The following is a 25,579-nucleotide window of genomic DNA, read 5'->3' as shown; positions in this document are numbered from 1 at the left end:
TTCCAACTAGAATGAGTTAACTTGAACTCTGGCCTCAGTTACAATAGTTTCTACCTGTTTTTTTCTGCTAGCCATGTCATCTTGGTCCTCATATTGAATTCTAAGAGTAAATGGGGATGCTGCTTAGCTCTGTGACATTACCTCTGTCATGGGTTGTGCATGAGACTTTCTAAGTAGGAAGGCCATATCTCATACTGTGCCCAGAAATCATTTGGAAGCTGTTGCGGAGTAGGAGATGAATCATTCGGTGAAGTGGTACACTGCACACAGTCTGCAGTCCAAAACTGCTGTGAAGGTCCCCGACACGATGAATCAGAGCTCAGTTTTGTCAGATGCAGTTGTGTCAGCAATACACACTTGTCTCACGTGGAGATCCCTCAAACCAGGGCTGCCTGCAACTCTCCTACCTCCTGAAGGACAGAATGACATGCCAGGCTGATGATGTTATCAAGATTACCTCATCATAAGCTTTCCAGTAATACAACATGAAAAAAATGTTCTTTGCAATAGTAATTGAGGACAGGATAAGTATTAGGAGAAGCCTTGGCTTTTTGAACTTTCCTTCGAGAGCTGCTAGTATCTTCCCCTCTATGAGAGTATTGGGAATATTCTGTAACTGTAGACTTGAAATTTCCTTGTCAGGCTTTTGTCAGTCAAATGCAGATTTCTGAGTTGCAAGTATGAATTTCAATATCTACTTAAACCTTAAAGAAGGAGATACTGCAGAACATATTCATACAATAAATAAATCTATCACATTTCTGTATATCTGATTCAGGTTGTTGTTTTGTGGCTATCAATCTTGCCTGAATCCAAGTGTCCGTAAACAAAAGGGGGAACCTCCATACAATAATAAATATTTATTTAACGAGAGACGAAAAAATGAATTCAGCAGTTGAAACAGCTTTGCTTCTCAAGACTTTCAAATTACTGTGATAAGCAATTCTTTACAATCTTCATTGCATTCATAAGAATACTAATGAAAAAGACCCTGAACTGTCCTTAGAAGACAGAAAATCCAACTAAGAACACAACTGCTCCTAACAGCAGGCTAACATCCTTCCTTCTCGGCCATCTGTGTGGCAAGGTGATCAGCGAGGAAGCTGCTAGGCCGGAGGAGGTAGTGAGGCCAGCTATCATTGTGATAGCCGAGGTTACACTGTCTGCAGGGAATGGTAATGCTGGAACCACACATCAATTCATTTCACTGACTGAAGACAATTTTTTTAAAGATCTGAACCCATCTGCTCTTAATTTAAATGCTGAAGTAAGATCAGTAAGAAGATTTCAATACAGCTAAACCCTTCACTTAAAGGTAAAATAACAATTATTTTAAAAACATTGTGTGAAAGGATAACTTTACATATATATGTGTTAAATTATGATAATTATTTGGAGTTTGATTTACTTAATAGATAAGAAATTTTCCTAAATATATCTTTTTCTGCTTTAGAAATTTGAATTTAGACACAGACTTAATTATTTGTGGTCATCTAAAACAAATAACACAAGCTGTATTCTGATTCAGTACACTTAGCCCTGAAGTGTATGTTAGTAGTTTACAAGGTAGGAGGCAAAACAGATAGAGAATTCAGATACCAAGATTAGGTATTCAGAATTTAGGGCATAACTGACTTTACGGTAAATAAACATTCTTCCTAAGTTAATCTTTAAAATAAGTTCACTTACCGTTTCATCTTAAATGCATTTCTGCCAAGTGCACTTCAGGTGCACTCTTAGGCTTCATGTATCTGTTACGATTGTCTTCCGTATACAGCACTGGAAAGTGCCTTCACATACCCATGAAGGGTATTTGGTTTTCCTCATATTTGAGACAATGGTAATGTCGCAAAACAATAATCAAGGTGTGAGTTTTCCATGTTACTCTTGAAGTGCTCAAGTGAGATATTTTTGTAGCTAAAAGAATAATTTTAGCAATCCAAACAAAATCTAATTAAAATAAAAACAAAGAGAAGGAAATCTGTAAAAGTACTCACCCCACCCTGGGGAATCATATTTTCAGAACACCTGACCAAGTACTTTTCCTTCCAGCCCTGTATCATTTACAGAGACTGACTTCAACAAAAACTACTGCTGGCATAATTATTCTGAAATTTCAGTGTTTTCTGTACAAGGGCTCAGTTCCTATCCTGTCCTTCATCTCGTTTCTCATCAGAGACTCCTGAGACTGACATCCTACTGTCAGATAATTCATAAACTCTTCTATTGGCAAGTCTGCACGGAATAGTGTGTTGCTATGGTGGATGGTCCAGACTAGCTCAGATAGTAGAAATTGTACAGCTGCATTAGTGTTCAGCTCAGACTTAGTGCACCCTGCTTTAGAGCAAGCAGAGCCTATCAATTAAGCTGGCTATCTCTAAATGGCATTGTATTCTGCAATCAAGCTATAGCCCATATTCCTGCTATTTTTTTCTCTGGCTAATAGCCCCTTTGTTCATAGGTTTGTGACTGCAGAGCTCTTTAGGTTTCTGTATCACGGTTCATAGACAGCCTCAATTTCCCATTTCATTGGAAAACCCATTAAATGGTTCAGAATAAACTCTAAGCTCAAACGGTTCTACTTCTGCTTATCCTTTTGCATGCCACCCACTGCTTTCAGTTTCAGAGGAGAGGTCATAAAATCTCCAAGTTTCTGGAGAACGGCAGTGAGGTTTTAACCACATGGCTCTTTCCCTCAGTTTGTTGGGGTTTTTTTATGCCTCTTTCTCCACCTGCTATGTACTATTGAGAAATCACTTTGAGACATTTTCATTAGGTATCTAAGTTTACTTCATTGGAATTTGATGAAAGGATTCTTTATGCATAATTCAACCACGCAGTCCCAGATGGTTACTGTAAGATTATTTGAATATTACAGAATAAAACTGTTAATTAGTCGTATTATTAAAAATAATTTTTAGAGCTTTCGTATTGTTGCATGTAGTCATACTTTGTGAGTCACCTTTTCCATAAGTGAAGTATTGCAGATCTTGTGTCAAGCATATTTATTTGTTGAGAATTGTGCTTTGAGCAAGAAACAGATGAAGCTGGCACAGGACCTATATTTTGGTTTCAATTAACTTAAGTCTTATCCTTGAGAATAAGCATTGTACTTTTTTTTTTTGGCCCTGGAGACACATTTCCTCTACTCCATGGCTTTGGGTAGCAGTCATCTTAGCTGATATATCCATGCAGCATTGAGCTGTGAGGAGATACTGCCTTCATCTTGAGAACCACAGTGATGCCGGCTCTGCTTACTGCGGCGCTGGATTGTTACTGCTCTGCTGCTTCTGGTTTTGGAGCTATCACCTGCTCCGTTTGCTCAGGTAGCTCTGAACTGCCTTCCAGTATGTGCTACAGATGTATCCATACCAAATCTACTACTTACCATTATGGCCTGACTTCACTGTCTGCTGCTGGAGGCTGTCATCTCTCTCTTAATAACAAAGAAGTTTTCACAATTAAAAAATTTCAATGACTGTCAAATGACCACCACACTGTGAGGCAAAGAGCGGGAAAGGGGGTTCACTCAGCTTGAGGGAACTACGTGACCTTGCTGCAGACAACAGACCTTAACGTTGCTTCGAACTTGCCCTGGACTCTGGTGCGTGTTTTGACGAGCAATGTGTCTGCACTCTCACCCACGCTCTTGTTGGTGCAGCACTTTTCTCTGCTAAGTCTTGTGGTTTGAGTAGGTGTTAAAACTGCCTAAATGTAAACCAGCTGCCATTAATTCCTAGAATACCTTCACAAACCAGACTTCTCTCAAATACCTGGTTGGGCCCCTGGTTCATGCAGTCAAGGTTAAACACATTCACAGATTTGTGATTAGCTCGGCAGAGTCTTCTTTTGCCCCCTTCAGTCCCCATGTGGCATATAGTCATCAGTTCAGGTTTAGCTGGGCATTTTCTTTGTTTATCAAACTTTCTGCTATTCAAGGAACCTATGGCAATTATGGAGTTGCTGGTCAGGGATTGTAGTGCTTTATGGGATCTAAGAGGGACAGCTGATGCTCTTTCTCTTGCTGGTGTGGCCTTGGAAGGGGTAGGCACAAACAACTATATTTGGTCAAAAAAACCCAATGACTACAAAATTTGCCCCGTTTTTCATCTGTTAATTGGTCGTGTTTCATCAAAAAGGAACAATGCCTACTGTGCCAAATGCATCAAAATCATCACTGTCTAGAAAAAGAATCACTGTTGTACAGCTACTATCAATCTGTCCTCTATATAAAAATCAACAAGTGTAGCATTTTTATTCATGTTAATCTTAATAGCACGAATAACATAGTATTCATAGTATTGAAGTGTTGGAATTTCTGAAAGCTTTTAGTTTACATTTAATCTTAAAATTGTATGTGATGATAAAGCACGAAAGCTCGTGCAGTGCATAACAGTATAAATGCAGAGCCATATACTTGGCTGATGGTAGTGATTTATATCTGCTCCTGGTCTGGACTACTCTTTTCAGTTGAATGTGCTACACCAAAACTGTCTAGGCAATAAACATATTAAGGACATATCTACTTTACTTCCAGTATTTCTAGCTTGCTGGCACATTATTACATTACACTGTATCAGGTCCATCTCAAGTTTCTGCAGAACAGCTGTCCCTGAGAAGCAACTCTGTACATTTGTGTGGTACCTGCAGTTGTGTGATAGCCTGGAATTTAATTTAGGTTTGTAGAAATGAATTTTGAACCCAGCTAGTATACTTGTGCATTGACAAGAAAATTTGTACTTCAGAGGTGTCTGTCCTCTCAAAATGTTGATACCTGGATGGTCTTTTTTTGAAGGTTTAGCTGCTTCCTCTGGACTGTGCCTAGTCCTTGTTATATTACTAGTGAGTGTGGTCCAGGCTCATTCAGACCTACTGTTGAAAAATCCCACATGGAGTGGGATTTTAATTATGAGAATTAAACCTAGCATATGCTCCTGCCTAATAAATCCAGGAGAAAGCAGAATTTAGTAAAACAGTGGAGCCATTCTGTATCTGTAATGCTATAGAGGAGATTACAAATTAGCCCTGAGATGACCCCATACTACTTGAGATCAGAGCTTACACCTTGGGCATATCTGGTTTCCAGCTTCTTCTGCTTCTCTTGGCACTCACTTGTCAGCCTTCAGTTTTGCCAGATATCCTTGCTTTTTCCATTTGAAAGGGATATTTCTTCCATGCTAACAGGTTTAGAAGAATGAAAGTTTTTCGTTTGTGTCACAAGGCGCATCTCCCTGTATTTGCTGGTAAAACTATTATTGGTAAAACTGAAATGATGTCATATGTGTGAGATACGAGTTGTACATCATATTCATTAAACTTACAGTTTACTAAGAAAGCATTCTGTGGGGAGAGTGAAACATCCTAAAACAAAAAAGTACTTTTCCCTCATCCTATTTACACATGGACTGTTTGTAGCTGCGATACTGCAAGGAGCCACAGCGTGAGGGGATTGCTTGAACCTTCAAGACAAATGCTAGGTAAGCCGAGGCTACCCATGGCTGCAGCAGATGGACATGGTACCTTTGGGCTGTGCACATCCCACCAGTGACCAGCCACGCTGCAGCTCTGGTCACCTCAGCTTGCTTTTGTGCTATGCTGCTCACAACTGCTCTCCTGCTTGAGGATATATACCTCCTGTTGTTGTGGTCTTGTTTATTCCAGCAGAAGTCAGCATAAGCAATAATGGTTTTCTGATCAAATTGTGCTTTTCAATTGTTTAAAACATAAATTGAGGATTAGTGCTGCTGTGCTTTGTTCACAAATTTTCTCATCTAAATTTTGGATTATGTTCGGTAATTCTGATGGTTCTTACATGCTTCCCATGCTGCTGGATGGAGTATTAACAGGTTTGATTTAGTTGTAATTGTTGAGGAAAGAAACTCAGTGCATGTGCAGTTTAGACTGTATGTAGTAGAATGTGAAGTTTAGACTGATCCCAATATTAAAAGGATGGATGAGGAGTGAACAGCTAGATCATCAGATAACCACTACGGGTTTTCACACCAGAAATTTCTGGAACGGTATTAATATATATGTATTTACCTGATTTGCAGGCAAAATTACGTATTTGCATAGCTATGCCTGTGGCTTCATACCTACAACTAATCACAGGCATCCACAAAACTAAAGATTGTTTTTACAGATTGACTACTAAACCTCCTCCACCAATTCAATTAAAGACAGACATAAAATCCTCCAGCAAAGGTGTTTCCTTTTAAAAACTCATAAATCCCACAGTAAAACGTTGTCATAGGCAATGGTTGTAACTGTTTTTTTCCCAGGAGAGATTTATGGTTATGTCTATACTAATAAATTCAGTGACAGAAAGTCCTCAGATGCTGCAGCTCAATATCGTAAAAGCGATAAGGTAACCTGTATGACCACTGCAGGCACTGAAGAAGCGTAAGGTCAGAAAGTTACTGTGCCAGGGTCTGTCTGTATCTGGTATCTGACAGCCAAGCTGGCTCTCTTTCTTACCATGGGAGACAACATAGGGATGACCGTGTCAAAATCTTTCTAGGATTGTAATGTGATCTGGTAGCAAACTGACAACACCTTTGGGTCATGTCCATACCAGCAAGACCAAGCTCCCTCGAGGACTATCAGAATGATTTGCCAGTACAGAGGTGTCACTTCATGCTGTGATATAACTTGCGTTTCTGCTAAGCAAACTATTTATTGAATTAATAATTTTTAGGCTGCTTTCAGGTGCTTTAGACCTGTCCATTTTCTGGACAAGGTATCATTGTCAAAAATCCTAGAAAATACTTGTATTTTCCTAGAGTGTGTCAGTACCAATAGCAAGTAATGTATAAATTCTTTGGAAACAAGGGGCTTTTCTGTGTCCTGGGAGAAAAACAGCATTGCTGAGTTACTAAGATAATGGATTTAGCTAGAGTCTCGTCAGCATGCAAGTCATGTACAGTCCCTATGTGCGAAATCATGCACAAAATTGCAATGACTTAAAAAGCTTCCCCACAGCAACATAACAAAGGACAATCTTTGAAAGGCCAAGCCTAGAAATAGAATGCAGTCTGAGAAAGTGTGTCACTTACTAATTACGGAAAGGCTGTCTCTTAAAGTCATAATTAGCTTTCTATTATAAACTTCTTTTTTCTTTTTCCTTCCCCAAGACAACTGAAGCTTCTCAAATAACTTTAAACATTTTTCATGTGTGATTTTACTAATGATGTTTTAGGGGAAACAGTACAAGCTGGCCTGGTCTTCCAACTATGGCTGCACCACAGAGTGCCAGGAGCCAAAAGGCTTCTCTCCTTGGTGCTCCCCTCCCAACTGCAACCCATTATCCAGTGACTGCTGCAGTGGTTCTGCTCTCTATGGAATCATTCATACCTGGGCAAAATAAGGGTGGATTTGCATGGCTTTTTGCTAAAGTCTGTATTACTAAGCATGACTTAAGTGTGGAACTTCTCTTTGGATTATGTTAGATACAGATCTCTGTATCCGTAGAAAGAAAAATATATGTTGAAGCCACTTAGTAACAAACTATGCTAAGTTATATTCTTTGTGATGCTTCTCATGGTAAACATACGCTCAGAATTCATCTTCAGTCTATATACTCTGATACTTCATTTACTAACTGAGTAGGTAAATTCCTAAGTTTAAAAAAAAAATAAAATCAAGCCACAGATTCTACCCTCCTTTCTTTCATACCATTTGTATTTCAATATCATACCTACATAGCAAACCAATTCACCTTTTGCAATTTAGCCACAGTCTTTTCCATTTCTGGGCCAGGAAAGAATGTCTCTGCTTTACTGTTTGAAGAGGGACATAGGCAACTGCACATTATGAAAAGACTTGCCAACACTGTCAGAGGCTCAGAGGATTTACATTTGCACAGACCCAGAACAACACCGGAATACCACTGTCATCCTCCCAGTTCCCTCAAACAAATTGTCCTTGGATAATAACTTAATGTGTATATTGAATGAAACATTTTCTGCTGCTTGACAGCACATGCCTTGCCTCACTTATAAGCCATTCTGGTGCTACAAAAATTCTGTGTGCCGGCTTGAAGGAAACAGTTCCCGAAGGCATGTGCAGCATAGGGTAGATGTTGACCTATATAGCTGGGAGTGGGGATAGCTGGGAAGACTTTGAATCCTCCCTATGGAAAGTCATTGCAAGCTAGTTAATCTCCTCCCCTACCTGCTAGCCATTTGAATAGAAAGGCAAAATCCTTCTTCATAAATGTTGTGCCCAGACAGTTATTTTCTTTGATGGCATAATTTTATGTTGAGACTGTAGTATATGTCCTGGAGCCTTTTTTTTTTTTTTGAGCAGATACTGATGCAAAGGAAGAAACTGAAAAATTGCCCTTTTATTCAGCATTCTTACAGCTATATGTGTTAGTTACTGTACTGATTGTACTATATTGTACTGGAGGAGAGGCAGGAAACCTCACTGCTCCTTTTCAGTTCTCCATGTGCTTACAAGTACTGTAACGCACAAGGCAGTTTATAATTAGCATCATGACTCACTTAATACTAGTAACTACAACTATGCCCTCAGAGGAAATGACTTTTCCATACTCTTTGCTTCAATTCTGTTTTGTATTAATGACCTACCCATTTTCTCTTGTGTCTCTTCTTCCAGTACTCCTGAGCTGATATTAAAAAGTGGCTTCTAGCAGGTGTGAGGGAGAAGACAAAGCAGACTTTGACCCTCACAAATACTCTTCCAATTGTGCCTGCTTCTAGAAAAAAGGAAGGCAAAGCAGAAACAGCAGCTTCCAGAATTCCACTTCTTCTCCAGAAGAGAAATAAAAATCAACTGCACAAGAACATAGCCTGAATCCAGTTAAAAGACATGAAGCAAGACCTCCTTGCTTTCTGAGACCTCGCCTTTTAAGTCTATTCCTGATTATAAGAGAATGAACTTCTGTGAACAGTTGCGCAAGAGGCTTTAAAAGAAAACTGGAGAAGTAGCAGATGGTGAGGCACACAGACATCTTCGGGAATTCAGGGATGGAGTGAACACTGAGTGGAGTTTCACGTGCTTGGGCCTTCTATTGCCTACTGAAGAGATGATGAGTCACCAAGCAAAGAAAATTAAAAAATAATTTGATAATTTATAAAGCATATATCTGCTTCATGTTTCTATCGAGAAGATATCAAAGAAAAAGAGACAATGGAGATCGAGGATAAGAACAGGTAAAAAAAATTAACTCCTGAAACAATTTTCTGTTAGGCTGACATGTTCTTGCTCAGACTCCCATGGTCAGTAAGTTAAAGACTGAGTCTGAAACTTGCCTAGAATCTGTACAAAATCGCTACTTTGAAAGGTGAAATTAATTTCTTAAGTTACAAAATTGTCCATTGGTGCCAGGTTCAGCTGAATTTACTTATTAATTGTCTCTGTGAAATTAATGAGAACAGCTTGAAACAAGGAATCACTCCTGTGAGTAATGGATTCATAGTCTAACTTTCAATTTACAGGTACAGTCTACATTCACTATAGCACTTTTTGAAAACAAGTGAAAGGGAAAGTTTTCTTCCTGCAGTTGCCTAACTTTGAATACAACATATTGCTTTACTGGGAAGAATGTATAATCTCGCTAACAGCTAAAAAGCAAAGGAAGTTCCTTGTGTGAACAGTGTCTAAAGAAATCTTATGAGATAAAAGCTTATTTGGATGTTAAGTTGTAATTAGCAGTGTTCTTATTTGCTGTCAGTGGGCTTGCATCACGATGACAGCCTCCACCCTCCGCCTTGTAATGGGCAGCAATCCCACTGATGTGCAACTCTAGAATGTGCAGGATCTGCTTTTTCCTGTGGATTAAGAAGGTGGGCTTTGCATCATGTTAGAAAGTTGTTAGCAACACCTGACTATTTCAGGATCTGTTCCACTGGCTTCCTGGGTAATTTTATGATAATTCATGAAAGTTACATATTTCTATTGCAAGATGTCTGTGGGACAGAAAATTTGGTGGTTTGAAGCTCTCTCTCTTTCTTCTAGATCAGTTAACTAGGTCCTTCTAATGCAAATTTTGTACATCTGGAAATCTCTGCAGTTTAGACATTGTGCAAATTATCCACACAGCAAGCTCTTCTATAATCCAGTAAGACATGAAGGTCTCTTGTAAAAGACCTAGTCTGATGGTCAACTTGATTGGCACCAAGGACTGAAATTGAACCAGAGGTGAAACTACAAAACTGTCAGCAGCAAGAGCTGCAAAGTATGGATTGTCCTAGATGGAGCTGCAAGGCTGATATTCAGGCTGGAGATTGTGCATTGGACAGAGCTGGGACTAGATAAATCAGGCTTCAGAGGTGGGGGAGGCAAACAGACTTGACACATACTTAACTTTTACATATGAATGGCTCAATCTGTTTTGCTAAAAGCAGGTTTCTTGCAGTGAGCATTATTCATGCTGCCAACTATTTAAAATTCTATATTTCAATATTGACATTCTTGGATGCTATTAAATGACGGGCTTTGTTCCACCAAGATCATAAATGACAAATATCTTGTCATGTCAGTTACATAGTGATTTCTGCTCATTTGGTTACACAAAGTTTGTTTTTTATGGAAGTCTCAGATAAACTGAGTGTCCATTCTATGCCTATGTAGTGATATTTCAGAATACTCAGTGGAATTTTTTTTTATTCCACTATGAGTCAGTTATAAAAAATGACAGATCTCAAAGATTTTGCTAAAGTATTTTACCTGAGGTTCAACTTTAATATTGATATAATACCTAACTATTTTTAATGGTAGTCGAGTGTCAATTTTCAAATCTGTGTGCAAATTTCAGGCTTTAGATGCCCAACTTGAAGCAAATATCTCAGTTCTAGCAGACTCTTGTGTCCTTGTGATGTTGCACCAAGTTAGTTTGCTTCTTCAATTTTGGTGTAGACCCTTCCTCCAGCATGTCTTTAGTACAGTGCAAATTGATGCTTTTTGGGGCAGGGCCAAGTCTTTATGCTTTTTATTTTTTTTTCTACAGTGTCTCTAATAACAAGACTGTGCTCCCAGTTGGAGCTTCATGGAGTCCGTGCAACATATATAAAGGCAGTAGCTACAGTACCGACTTCCAGTCCAGGTTCTGAATTGAAGTTTTAGAAATTTTCTCTTTACTATATATATTTGATACTGTTAAGTACCTGAGTTAATTAATGGTACTAGGGGTGCAATTCCCTTAACTTCCCATCCTCATTCGTCTTTCTATCAATATGCAGATGCAACATAAATATTTATTAAAAGAAATTTAGCTAATTGTAATGAACTTCTCCAGAAAGGCTTAATTGATTACACTGTAGATAGGTTTTACTGCAACATTAGTTTGTGTTAAGCACATGCTGCCTTTAATCTGGTTACTATGCATCTACAGAAATCTTCGGGTACTGAATGCTTTAAACCGGTCATGATGGGATGGAGGGAGTACAGTCATACCACAGCTTTAGTTACCATGACCCATCAGCTGCTAATCCAGTCTTCACTGACTGTGAAACCCTTTACTGCTGCAATTATTTTTTTTTTTTTTGCAGTGTGGCTGCTTCTGCTCAAGATAGGCACAAGCAGGCTAACTGAAGAGAAGTTAACACAGGCTTAGTTAACTTCGCACTTCAGTTATACCCATATTTCAACAGAGAGTTTACATAAATTACAGTAATAGACATATTATACCTAATCAAGTCTTTCCATAAGTATGTATGTGTAAATATGAATACATATGCATAATAAATAAGCATGCAATCTGTTGTACATTTAAAAATCTAATCTGTAGCCTCTGTAGGTGTCCTGTTTCCCATCTCACTTTCCTTAACCTTTGTAGAAAACTCCCTTGACTTCTACATTTCCTGCTCCTCTTGTGTCCAAACATACAGAGGTATGCCAAGGGGCATACCGTATCTGTTCTGTCACACTGACAGAGATGTAAACAACAATGACAGCATTTTCAAAATCACCCTGCCCCAACTAGTGAAAGTTTTACCATCCACTTCAGTGGAAGCAGTTAGGATGTCTTTCTGTCTTATCCTTGCTGAAGCTACAGGCTAGCATACCCTCCATGCTGAAGATACCACAGCTGCTTTGTGCTTTGTGTCTCAGCTCTGTCAAAATGAGCCAAATTAATTCCAACAGTTCAAGTAAGAATTTATTAAATTTGGTAATACCATATGAAGGGGTAATTATGTAAGAAGTTGCACGAATAAATCGGAAAGAAGAGTGAAATGCAGTGGGGGTGTAGGAGGCTGGAGGTACTTGATGTCTTACCCCACACTACCTTCTGTAGGACAGGACATGGAAACACAGCCTCTGATTTCCAACAAATGATTCTGCAGCTCTTGTGTATGAGCTAGTGTTTGGAGCAGTATTTACTTCCAGCTATTGCAGTTGTGTGACCAGGCTTGCCACGTAAGCCAGGAATCCCTTTCACCACTTCCCTGTGTTTTCCCAGAAGAGGAGCCCCGTGTTGTTTCTTCCCCTTTTCCTCCCTTCCTCTCACTAGGCCTTACATATGGCTCATGTTTCTTCGCCTGTGCCACCCATCTTTCTCGTCTGAAGGATAAATTGTTGCTTGTATTTCTGTATGAAACCGTGTTATGAAGGAGACAGAATGGATACAGAGCTGGTAAAGAGTGAGCACTACCTGAAAGGATATTACTCAGTATCATTCACTATCTGACGTACAGAATCTTGCAGAGGTGCTTGAAATTCTGGCTTTTCATAATTTAAGAAAATTACTTCTTGTATTTACTTCTGTTTGATATTCTAATTTTCTTCATATACACAGGGCTCTGTTCACTGATGCCTGGAAAATATTATGAAACTTTGGAGCATGATTGGATGCAGTATTCAAATGCAATAGCAGTGGAGAAATACTTCTTAAAATGTTAATGCTTGTGTAATCTGGGGCCGCTGATCTCATTTTAGTTATTGAGTGGATTTTTCTCACTTATGTAGGAAGATAATAGCTTCATTAAGTACTCTGGAGTGAAAATAAGAAAAATGTCTTGAGGTAGTATGGAAAAAAAAATCTTTGATAAGCTGATTATTGTGTGTCCTAAACGGAGGCAAAAAAACTGGGCCTGGATTATTTGTGGTATTTAGGAACCTACATTAGGCACTGAAATCAATTTTCAAATTCAGGCTCTGCTTTTTTGATGTTTCAAAGTTAAAGTGGGTGTTCTAAATCTGGCCCTTTTATTGGCACCAAAGGCTGTAAGAAACCACCCCTAGTAATTTAACAAATTGTTTATTAAAAAATGTCTGCCAACAGCAGTGCTTGCAACACTGTAGTCCCTCCTAATGCAATTCTCTAAAGAGTAATTGAGTTTATCTTTATCACTATTTTGGTTCAATCTTTTGCATAATTTGAAATGCCAAGCATTTTGTACTGGTACTTTGTTATTTGTACCATCTGGAATCGAAAACCCTGTGATTCTTAGCAATTTGGATTTGTGGAGTAATGGTTATTGCACTATAGTTAAGCGTAAGGTTAGGTCCTCTCTTTGAGGACTTAAAGTAGTCTCTTCCTAGAGGTAGATCTAAGAGGAAATTTTACTTTGGCATTCGAGAAGATTCAGAAAACTTATGATTTATTTGTGCCTTCTTGCTCTGCTCTTTATTTACAAAGAATAAACTGAAACAAGTCTTACAGGTCTTTTAAGTGCTTTCCATCAGCATTTGCTTAGTGCCATCAAGGAACTGGTTTGAACATTAAAGCAAATAACTGAGAGATCAAAATGGTTAGATGGAAATAAATGGCTGTTCCTGGCCTCTGCGCCCTTAACTCTTTTGTTTGTTTTTGGTAGTATTTCAAAAGTATTCTCTTCTTTTGATAGCTGACATTTAGAAATATATCAGCTTGCAAAATGAATAATACTTTCCTCCAGTTCTTTAATGTTTGACTAAGTCACAATCACACGTCATACAGATATTTTGCTTATAGAAGCTGCCAATAATGGTTTCACATGAGGAGTGCAGAGTAGGAGAACTGATTTAAACTCACTGCATCAATCTATAATAAAATAGTTTCAGCAAATTACTTAAATTGTGTAACACATTTTAGGGCAAAACTAGATATTGTGTTTGAATCAAATGCTTCACAGGCCAGAGGGTTTTTTTTGGTCATTTGTACTAGATAGAACTATAGCCACTTCAGTGATTTCTTTTAAGTAAAAAATAAAAAAAATTGTTTTCTGTTAGTGGAGCTATTAAAAAAAAATAGGAACTTTCTAGTAAGGAGTGGCTTTCCAATGACTAGCACGTGTGTCTTCGGCAAATGGCAGGTTTATCCTCAAAATTCTTGAAAAGGCATTAGTAAGCAAGGGTAAGGCAAGCTCCTGGCAGTGACTACAGACCAATGCAATCTGTCACCTCCGGCTGATGTGGAATATATATAACGTAATGTTTAAAACATCTGTTAGAAACACTTAAGGAATTGATTTAAGAATGAAGGTAAGTGCTTACTGTGTTGTAGAAAGTTTTGATTCGATGTTTGGCATGCACTGCCTCAAATCTAGATGTAGCTGTTGAGTCACTGCCACTTGCCTGCCAGCACTGCAGAATGTTGTTTGCTGCACTGGAAGCTACTGTATTGCAGTGGGTTTCCTCTTGCATTAGTGGCCTAATCATGTTTGTTTCTTATCACACCACACACTCCTTTTGCAGACTCCATTCCATCTTTCTAAGCACACTGATAAGGAAGGAAGGGGCTTGCATCTACCGTTTCCTGATACTGCAAATTTATTTTAAATTATTCATTTAATTTATTACCAATCAAATCAGAGTAGGATAATGAGAAGTAAAACCAAATCTCACAAACACATTCCCCCCACCCCTCCCTTCTTCCTGGGCTCAACTTAGAATCATAGAATCATTAAGGTTGGAAAAGATCTCCAAGATCATCAAGTCCAACCATCAACCCAACACCACCATGCCTGCTAAACGATGTCCTGAAGGGCCATGTCTACACTTTTTTTGAACACCTCAAGGGATGGTGACTCCACCATTGCCCTGGGCAGCCTCTTAACTTCACTCCTGTTTCTCTGCCTCTTCCCCCTGAGCAGCGCAGGGGGACGGGGAATGGGGGTTGCAGTCCGTTCTTCACACGTTGTCTCTGCTGCTTCTTCCTCCTTGGGGGCAGGACTACTCACACTCCTCTCCTGCTCCAGAGTGGGGTCCCTCCCACGAGAGACATTCCACCTCGAACTGCTCCAGCGTGGGTCCTTCCCATAGGTTGCAGTCCTTCAGGAATAGGCTGCTCCAGCGTGGGTCTGCTGTGGGGTCACAAGCCCTGCCAGCAAACTTGTTCTAGCGTGGGCTCCTCTCTCCATGGGTCCACAGGTCCTGGCAGAAGCCTGCTCCAGCGCGGGCTCTCCATGGAGTCACAGCCTCCTTTGGGCACATCCACCTGCTCTGGTGTGGGATCCTCCATGGGCTGAAGGTGGAGATCTGCACCACCATGGACCTCCATGGGCTGCAGGGGGACAGCCTGCCTCACCACAGTCCTCTCCACGGGCTGCAGGGGAATATCTGCTCCAGACCCTGGAGCACCTCCTCCCCCTCCTTCTTCACTGACCTTGGTGTCTGCAGAGTTGTTTCTCTCCCATATTCTCACTCCTCTTTCCCACTGGTGTCATGCAGCAACTTTTTTCCCCCTTCTCCACTATGTTATCCCAGAGGTGCTACCACCGTCACTGACGGGCTCAGCCTTGGCTAGCAGCGGGTTGGTCTTGGAGCCGGCTGGTGCTGGCTCCATTGGACATCGGGGAAGCTTCTGGCAGCTTCTCACAGAGGCCACCCCTGTAATCCCCCTGCTACCCAAGCCTTGCCACGCAAACCGAGTACACGTAGTATTTTAAAATTCTCTGATCAGTCCCAATCCTTTTAGATTTAAAAGATATTTTTTTCTAACTGCCATGGCTACAAAAATCCCCCCTGCTCAGGTCAAATGGATTTTTTTTTTACATTGTCGTGTACAATCATTAATGGTAGTTCTGCATAACAAGTATGTATGTTGATAGCATTAAGTTCACTAGGATTACACAGCTTCCATTGTTCTGTTTTCCAAAGGGATAAACAAGATTAAAAATAAAGTTGGGGTTTTTTTGTTGCAAAAATCTGCAAACTGGAACACGTACTCCTTGTTGGTCAGACAGTGTAATTTCTATACAGTCACCTTCCTAGGATATTATTATTTAGATATCAGGAAAAAAAAAAGGTATACAAAGGTTGCTGTCATAAGCTGTAAAACCAAAAGAATTTGATAACAGATAACAGAATATGTACAAATCACTTTATAATAAAAAAGAGATTTATATTCTACATTCCTTGCCAGATGAATGGCCAGGATGTTGCTGATAGAAATCAGCATTGTAATTAATGCTGTAGGATTGGCTTTAAATTCCAATTAACTTTCTGCAAAGAGGTTTCTACTGAAACTGTACTTGGAATACTTCTACTTTTCGTGGAGTTTGAGAAGAGCTTGTTTTTCCCCATTCTTTGGATCTGCTGTCAGTATTGGTGTTCATTTTCCTGATGAAAAATGAGTGTTCATTAAAATGAACAAAGTCCTAAAGCGAAGAGTTATATCCATCTTGTTTAAGTTAAAATAGCTTTTTTATTATTTCTAGTGAAAGCTTCTAGTGAAGCAAAATTTTTAACATTTTCTTATAATCCCGTAGTATTGAATATACAAATACTGCTGATGAATGAAATAAGATGTTGCAGCACTGGCAAAACTCTGTCTACCTAGATACTGTGTTGGATCCTGATCCTTCTGACCTTTGTGGTTTTTAAGCTTCCTTCCATTTTTAGTGGGCTCATCTTTTCTTAGCTTGATACACTTTCTGCCAACAGTTTCACTGCATCTTTTTCCCCTTCCACAGAAACTCTGCTATCTGTTGCTGCCAAGTAATGGTTTTAACTCCCTGTCACTGAGTAAAGTCATGTATGCTTTAGTTTAGTCAGGGACTGGAACTGAGAACCTTTTGGAATGAAACGGAATTGTTGGCTGGAGGTCTGTAGTCCATCTTCCTGCTGAAAGCAGTAGGATCACCAATACTGGATCAGATTAGCCATGGCTAAGCCTTGAAAATATTCCAGTATGAAGAGTGCCTCTAGACAACCTGTGCCAGTACTGCGCTACTTTCCTGGTGACAGGTTTTTTCCTGCTGTCCAGTGTGAACCTCCCAAGCTGCAGGTTGTTGCCATTGCCTCTTGTTAGTCTTGCACTACTAAGAAGAGTTCAGTTCCATCGCCTTTGTAACTGCCCTTCAGGTAGTTGAGGGATGATACTATACTGCACCTTAGTCTCCTTCTCATCAGATTAAGCAAGCTCAACTCCCCCATCTTCTCCTTGTAGGTCACATTCTTTGGGCCCCTGACCGTGTTAGTAGTCCTCTGCTGGGATCTGGAACTGAGGAAGCCCAAAACATCACATTCTGGTCACAATATCCTAGATCCAGTCTCACCAGCACTGACCAGAGACTCACTTCCTTTGATCTGCTGGTCATCCTTCTTTTAGGGTCGCTATTGCCTCACATTCAGCCTGGTATCCCCCAACTCCTTTGAAGCAGGGCTGCTATTCAGCCCACCACTGAAGCACAGCCTGTAGTCCCAGGTGCAGAACTTTGCACACAATGAAACTTGGAGGTTTCTGTTGGCCACCTCCACAAGTTTCTCAAGGTCCCCTTAGCTCATTGGGATCACAGATAGACTAAAGCTATTAGAATCATAGAATGCTTTGGGTTGGGAGGGACCTTTAGAGGTCATCTAGCCTAATCCCCCCTGCAGTGAGCAGGGATATCTTCAACTAGAACAGGTTGCTCAGAGCCCTGTCCAACGTGGCCTTGAATGTTTCCAGGGATGGGGCCTCCACTACCTCTCTGGGCAACCCGTTCCAGTGTTTCACCACCCTCAGTGTAAAAAATTTCTTCGTTATATCCAGTCTAAATCTACCTTCCCTTAGTTTAAAGCCATTATTCCTCATCCTATTGCAACAAGCTCTGCTGAAAATATTTTCCCATAGGCCCCCTTCAGGTACTGGAAGGCTGCAATAAGGGCTCCCTGGAGCCTTCTCCAGGGTGAACAGCCCCAACTCTCTCAGCCTTTTGTCACAGGAGAGGTGTTCCAGCCCTTCGATCATTTTTGTGGCCTCCTCTGGACCCGTTCCAACAGCTCCATGTCTTTCCTGTGCTGACGGCTCCAGAGCTGGATGCAGGACTCCAGGCGTGGTCTGACCAGAGCGGAGCAGAGGGGCAGAATCCCCTCCCTCGACCTGCTGGCCACACTGCTTCTGATACAGGCCAGGATAGGGCTGGCCTTCTGGGCTGTGAGCGCACATTGGTGGCTCTTGTCCAGCTTTTCATCCACCGGTACCCCCAAGTCCTCGGCAGAGCTGCTCTCAATCCCTTCATCTCCCACCCTGTATTGATAGTGGGGGTTGCCCTGACCCAGGTGTAGGACCCTGCCCTTGGCCTTGTTGAGCCTCATGAGGTCCGCACAGGCTCACTTCTGGAGCTTGTCCAGGTCCCTCTGGACGGCATCTCGCCCCTGAGGCGCGTCCCTCAGGCCAAGGGCAGCCTCCCCCACCAGGTCTGCGGGGCCTCCCTGCGCGGAGGCAGAGCGGGGAGCAGCGGGCCGGGCCGCCACCGGCCCCGGGGGACCCGCTGAGGGCCAGGCGCACCTCTCCCCGCAGCCGCCGCTGCTTCATTCAGGGCGGCTTCTGTCCCCGCTCCCCCCTCACCTCCCTCCCTCCTTCCTCTTCCTCCGCGGCGCAGACCTCAGGGCGAGCCCCGCCCCTTCCCCGGGTGGGGAGCGGCGGCGGCGGCAGCGGCGGGAGCAGCTAACGGTTCTTTGTGTGCCGCGGCCGGCATGTGAGTGGCGGCGGGCCGGGCCGGGCCGGGCCTGGAGCCGCGGGCGTGCGGCGCTGCGGGAGTGGCTCCTTCTCCCCGGGAGAGCGGGGCAGGCGCCCGCCCGCCCATGCCGGTACCCGCGTCCCGGGCCTCCGGGGTGCCCGAGGGGGACGGAGGGCGGGCGGGGCCGGGTCAGGTCGCTGCGTGTCTCTCCTCAGCTGGTGCCTCTCGTGTCGTCGCAGGTTGGCCCGGGTGAGCGTCCTCCATGACTGCCTGGGCTGCAGGACCTTCGAGCTGCCGCCCTCCGCGGCTGTGGGCAACGTGAAGGCGCGGATCGAGGCGGAAGCGGGCTTCCCCGCCGCCGAGCAGCGGCTGTGGCACGGCGGCAGAGAGGTGAGGCGGGGCGGGGCGGGCGGCGCGGGCAGCGCCGCTTCCCCGGGGGCCTCGCCCGGCCGCTTCGTGCGCCTCGGCCGGGGCTCCCGGTGCGCGGGCAGCGCGGTGCGGGCCTGAGGGGAGCGGGGAGGCCGCTGGGACGAGCAGCCAGCCCTCGCGCTCCTCTCGATGGTGCTGGCTTGTGTCATTGGGGTTTTTGTGTCCTTTTATGACATAATCCATATGGCTTACCCTCATTTTTCTGAAGGGGAGCAGAAGATTCACCGGAGAATGCTGATGCGCTTGTTCTGGCTTCCTTTCGATCTTTAATTGATTTTCTACCTGCTCACCAGCTTCAGCAGCAGGGTTGATGCCACCCTGATGGGAAGCTCTTACGGGAAGTTAGAAGTTGAGATCTGGGTCCAGGAGAGGGGAGTCAAATGACCTTGCTGCGCTGAAGGCATCGGCCTGGGGTCACCATTTCGGTACTGCTTGCCATGTTTCTAGCCATGGCCTTGGGAAGTGGGAACCTGGAGATAGTGTTGGGATGGGAGGAGTAGAGGCAAGAAGAGGGGAGGGAGAGGAGGTTGGAAATTAGGGTTAAATAGGGCAAGGGGACTTGGAAATGCATAAAGGAGAAGAGAAGGTTCCGTGGAGACCTTATTGTGGCCTTTCGGTATATAAAGGGGGCTTATAAGAAAGATTGAGAGAGACTTTATACCAAGGCCTGTAGTGATGGGACAAGGGGTAATGGATTTAAACTGAAAGAGGATGTATTTAGGTTGGACATAAGGTAGAAATTTTTTTAGGGTGAGGGTGGTGAGACACAGGAACAGGTTGCCCAGAGAAGTTGTGGATTCCACCGTCATTGAGAGTGTTCAAGGTCAGGTTGGATGGAGTTTTGAGCAACCTGATCAAGTGAAAGATGGCCCTGCCTGTGGCAGGGGGGTTGGGACTAGGTGGTCTTCAAAGGTCCCTTCCAACCCAAGCCATTCTATGATGCTAGGAAAGAACTAGATGTATTGCTCAAGAAGCTTTTAAGAACCTACATGGGGAACACAAGCAGCCTTTAAGGGCTCGGGTTTGAAACAGACTGCCCATGTAGTTTTGCCTGATTGTGTGTGTCGTTAATTTTGTGCTCTGCAGGCCTTCCTGTTTTGTGAGGAAGGAGATCTGTGCATCACTTTCTGAAATTCGTCTGAGATCCAAGCAGCAATCTGTCTGGCACGGAAAACTATCTTTTGGCAGGGAACAGTCAGTAAGCAGACTGTAATAGCTATTCTGATTTTTTTTTTTTTAAATATTAAACTAGAATACATATGGGAATATTTATTCTGTACTGTAGCAATTTTGAAAATCCTCTATCCTTTGAAAATCCATTAAAATTTTTGAACTCCTGTTTATTGAGATCAAATTATTTTTTGATTTACTGAAGTAGTAGAATATTCATCAGTAAATATTTTTTTTTCAATTACAGCTGCTACGTGCAGTTTACAGATGTTAAGTAGAATCCATTATCTCTTTATCTCATAGTTACTTACAGTGTTAAACTATTATTTTGAGTCTATTCAGTCTCCTAGTTTCTGCTGGTGTTTTGGTACAAAAATCCTACCTGAGAAAATTCAGTTATTCTATGGCTTTAATACTTGGTGATGAGTTATGGTGTTCTGTGGATTCTTTTTTATTTTAGTGAGTCCTGAGTAGGTGGTATACCCAGTGTCAGTTATTTTACATCTTAAGACAAGATCAGCTAACGTATAACATTTCTGTAGGAATTTACAGGAAATGCACTGTTGTTGTAAGTACTACTGAAAACTGGTGTAAGTAAAAAGTAATATTTTTTTCTTATTACTGTTTTTAAATTATGACTACATACTGTGGACTAGGACTGTCTTTTGCTTATTAAATGTAGTTAGACTGTAAGTGTCTACGTCTGTGTAAGCACCAACTTCTTTCTGGTGACTTGTATTTACCCATTGAAGTGAGGAGGTAGTCCTGAGCTTTGCTATAAACTGAGACTAATACAATAACATAATTTCACATAATAAAATTTTAATACAGTTTACTATAAAGGAAACTAATTTGAGTTGGTTAAGTTTCTTCTTAGCACAGCGCACCTTCTACATTTGTTATCGCGGTATGCAGGATAACATCACGTCATATATGACTATTTTAGCATCACAATGTATGTGACTGGGACACACATATAATGTGAAACTAGAATTGCAACAAATCTGTTATGTGCTGTGATTACTAAGTAGTTTTCCTGATGGCTGCTAAGGAATTTGCTGCTTAGTTTGCCTCAGTTTCTCTGATGTTCCTGGTGAGTCCATAGGTCTGCATGTAGAGGTAGTGGGGAGATGAGGCTGTCAAATTCTTCAGGGGTGTTTCTGTGACATCTTTTTGTCTCTACTGTATTACTAGCTGATTTGAGCTGATACTGCTTAGTTTAAAACTCCTACGAAATCGCATACCCATATGTACTTTCTGAAGTACATAGACCCTATACTTCCTGTGTACGTTTATTTTCTTTATGGGCATGTACCTTAGAACAATAACTGCTTTAGTTGTATGCTTCCGGAAGTTCCCAGAACATGGGACTTTTCAAATGTAAAAACAGGAGGCCGTGGATTGCTCTTAGTATGCTTCTATAGGCATTTTTTCCACCTGATTTGTTAGCAGCCATTTTTTTGGTCCCGTAACTAACAAACTGATACTTCATCTGAGGAGTATCATTACACAAAGGAGGCCACCCTAGACCCCAGGGACTGAAAGTGCTGCTCAAACCTAATACTGGATGTTTCATGGTGTTTGTATACTTTTAGATGAAACCAGTTTCCATAGAATAAATATGTAGGTAATGAAGCTACAGTAAATTATTTATGCTGCGGAATGTTCTGATGAAAATGTGTTGGTTTTTTTATTTTATTTCAGTTATCTGATGGTATCAAGATTGTGGATCTTCAGAAGTCTCAAAATCAAGTTTTTCTGAAGCTTCGGTCAAAAGGATTGAAAGGAGGAGGTACAAAAATACTTGTCTCTGCCTATAAACTGGAAGGTCAACATGTTTTCTAATGCAATCTGGAGTTAATTGAAATTGAAAATTGAAATTATTCTCTTCTTTAGATGGCGAGCAGTTATTTTTCTTATAAGTCCTAGGTATCACTTCACTTGTTCATTATGCCAAGGAGTAATGGTTTTAAGGTAAAAGAGGGTAGATGTAGACTGGATATATGGAAGAAATTTTTTACAGTGAGGGTGGTGGAACACTGGTACAGGTTGCCCAGAGAGGTGGTAGATGCCCCATCCCTGGAAACATTCAAGGCCAGGTTGGACGGGGCTCTGAGCAACCTGATCTAGCTGAAGATGTCCCTGCTTACGGCAGGGGAGTTGGGCTAGATGACCTTTACAGGTCCTTTCCAACCCAAACTATTCTATGATTCTTTTAATTCTGCTCCAGGAAAATTAAACTTCTCATTTGAAGTGTCTTGGTGTTTAGTTTTTTCTTTGTTGTTTCATGCATAGAAGTTAGAATATTGCTGTCCTTTGGAATCAATAAAGCTTGCCTAGAAGTAGCATTAGTAGCTGCCTTGTCTCGTATAAAGTAATCTGAGTACTTGTATTCAGATACTGAAAGGATATCATTTCCGTAACCACTATGTAGAAAACTATAACACTGATAAAAACCTTTGGATTTCTTCTGATTTTTTTTTTTGATTATTATGTTTAGTCACATTTTTATTACAAAAATTGCAGGTTTATCAGTTTGTATGCTATCTTGAATTAGATAATGATACCTGAATATCTTCAAAAATGCTCTAATTAAAATCTGTAATGATTATGTTACTTGGTTGCTAGCATTAATATTCTTTTAACAATATTTTTAAAGGGGTGAAGTAAATGCTAATGAGATGATAGGATGGAGAAGGAGACCATTCTTTTCATGCAGATATTTTCTTTGGTGTCACAAAATGTTGTATTTCCTAGCCAACATAAGCTGTGAGTGCGTAGGGTTATAATTTTCTAGTGACATAGGGAAGAGAAGCGTTCTTATATATGAGCCAGAAGTTCATGTTCACATTCTCTAGAACCTGCAATGGTTAGAAAACATCTATGAAAATAGACCCCAGTTCTGTTGCATCAAATGTTTTTCTTTCTCTCATTCTTGACTATTTCCTCTGATAATTTTTTGCTGTATGTAGGCTGTGATAGACTAAATAAAAAGAGGGTTTTTTTCTTCTCTGGGCTGTTTTTTTTGCCATGCAAACGTGTGGAGAAGGTAGTGTAGTAGCCCTAAGAAATCTTCCATGGGAAAGAAAAACTGCTGCTGTTTTTTCTGCCTATGAATGGAATATTTGGCTCTGAGGTTTTCTTGGAGATACTGCTCTAAGCAGTCCATGTCTAGATAAAGCACTTAACTTTTTCTGGCCCACAGCTTCTCTGATGTAAGTCTATCTAAAAGATCTGAAGGATTTAGTACCAGCTGTTTGTGTTCATTCTGGAGCCTTTCAGTTCTGAAATCTTTCCTTACGGCAGATGAATCAAGGAAGGCCCTGAATTTCTAACTTCAGGAAGTGCATGGTCAGTAGGGCCAAGCACATTGGTTGCTGAAGTACCCTGAAGATCACCCACGTCACCTTTGTGTTCAGTCATCACTGGTGTCTGTCAAATAATGCATGATCTTTTCATATGATCACAGAATAATTCATGTTGGAAGGGACATCAGGAGGTCTCTACTGCAACCTTCTGCTCAAACCATGGTCAGCTCCGAGGTCAGACCAGGTTGCTCGAGGGTTGATCTGGTCGAGTTTGGAAAACCTCCAAGGATAAAGACTGCACAGGCTCTCTGGGCTTCTGTTCCAGTGCTTTGGCTGCCCTTACTGTGGAAAAAATTTCTTCAGATTTGTGGAACCAGTTTTGTGTTAAATATGATTGACTCTAGTACTCGGAAGGATCAGTTCAGCATTTGATAGCATGCAGTAAGTCATGATCTCTAGACCAAGTAATTGTTTTGACATACATAGAGCAGCTCTGCTCTTAGATGTAAAGAGTTAGAATAATGTCTATCTTCAGTCCTATCACTAAAGTTACTTATCTCTTCTTGTGGTTCCTGTAGTGAAATGTGTAGTTTAAACACTCCTCCTGCCTGCCCAAGCTAGATTTAGAGAAGATCGTTTTCTTGATTTTAGAGAATTTCTCCTAAGAAACAAAACACCCAAAGTTTCCTACTGTTGATCAATTCACATTATTTTGGAAGTTTGCATATTGCTTGCTGACTTTCATATACTTCTGTGTACTGTAAAAATAGTAACAAAAGTTATAAAATACTTTACACACTTTCAGCTGTGATTTGCAGTTTCTTGTTTTTTTTTTTTTTTTTTTTTTTCCCCTCCATTGATGCTATTAAGTTACCTTAAATAAAGCGCGGTTGTAAAGACAAGAAGATGTTTGATGTTTTTACTTGATGTCTTCTCAGCAAATATATCTCTTATCTATCCCCTTTTTTCCACATTGCTGAAGATTCTGTGGTGGAATTTTTTGTGTAATGTATTGTTCCATAATATACATAATGTGTGTGTGTTTTGAATCTGAATACTTCATAAACACATATATATGCAGAAGGGAGGGGGAGAGAGAGAGAATAATTACTTCATTATTAACTTTACAAGGAAGTGATAGATGGGGCATCAGTAGAGTCTGTTTTCCTTGTGTGGATTACATCATTAATATTTGTTTGAATCACATGTTATCGAGGTTTGGATTTGGGGAGCTGTGCTTTAGTCTCAGGCTGGAGTTTGAATTGAAGAGTACTGAACCTTTAATTCTGTGATAGACACTTTCTCTTAGAGCACTGTTCTGCTACTTAAAAAGTAGTAGTCCTTTAGAAGTTGCTACATTTGTACAATCAGTAGTGGCAGTTAGGGTATAACTGATGCAAAGACTTAGCCCCCAAACTTATTTCATCTAGATAGGAAACAGTACATTGACAGTAACATCAAGACTGCTATTTTAATTTTTTTAATAAAAAGATTTATGATGTATTTTTACAGTTGATTTTGGAATAACAAGAGTTTATAGTATCAGGCCTTGAGTTAATTAAAAAAAAAATTTCCCAGTAATTGTTTAGTAAGTATTTTATTTTTTTTTTTTAGTCTGAAATTAAATGCATAATAGATTTTTTTTGTTTGTTTGATTTTAGGTCGCTTTGGACAAACAACTCCACCACTTGTTGATTTTCTTAAGGATATTTTGAGAAGATACCCAGAAGGAGGACAGATTCTTAAGGTATACAATGAATGATAGTTTTAGCAGTCATTGATTTAACATTTTCCAGCAAATCTTGCAGTTGTTGTACCTCATTAGATATTAATTCTAATACA

The 25,579-nt window shown here is 41.0% G+C and overlaps 1 protein-coding gene across 2 annotated transcripts in view; it reads left to right on the top strand.

Annotated features, from left to right (window-relative positions):
• Positions 1–25,579, top strand: part of SACS (sacsin molecular chaperone) — a 67,542-nt gene that overhangs the window by 9,235 nt on the left and 32,728 nt on the right. The window contains exons 2-5 of one of the 2 annotated variants that reach the window (XM_075419209.1): positions 8,620–9,176; positions 19,070–19,220; positions 22,134–22,221; positions 25,399–25,484. In XM_075419209.1, the coding sequence (XP_075275324.1) occupies positions 9,154–9,176; positions 19,070–19,220; positions 22,134–22,221; positions 25,399–25,484 (348 nt within the window). In that variant the 5' untranslated portion in view covers positions 8,620–9,153. Of the gene's footprint in view, positions 1–8,619; positions 9,177–18,768; positions 18,849–19,069; positions 19,221–22,133; positions 22,222–25,398; positions 25,485–25,579 lie in introns of those variants that run through there. The other variant, XM_075419217.1, reaches the window with a different exon arrangement.

This window comes from Opisthocomus hoazin, chromosome 1 (assembly GCF_030867145.1).
Source record: "Opisthocomus hoazin isolate bOpiHoa1 chromosome 1, bOpiHoa1.hap1, whole genome shotgun sequence".
NCBI classification, from domain to species: domain Eukaryota; kingdom Metazoa; phylum Chordata; class Aves; order Opisthocomiformes; family Opisthocomidae; genus Opisthocomus; species Opisthocomus hoazin.
This window is presented reverse-complemented; position numbering and strand designations above follow the sequence as displayed.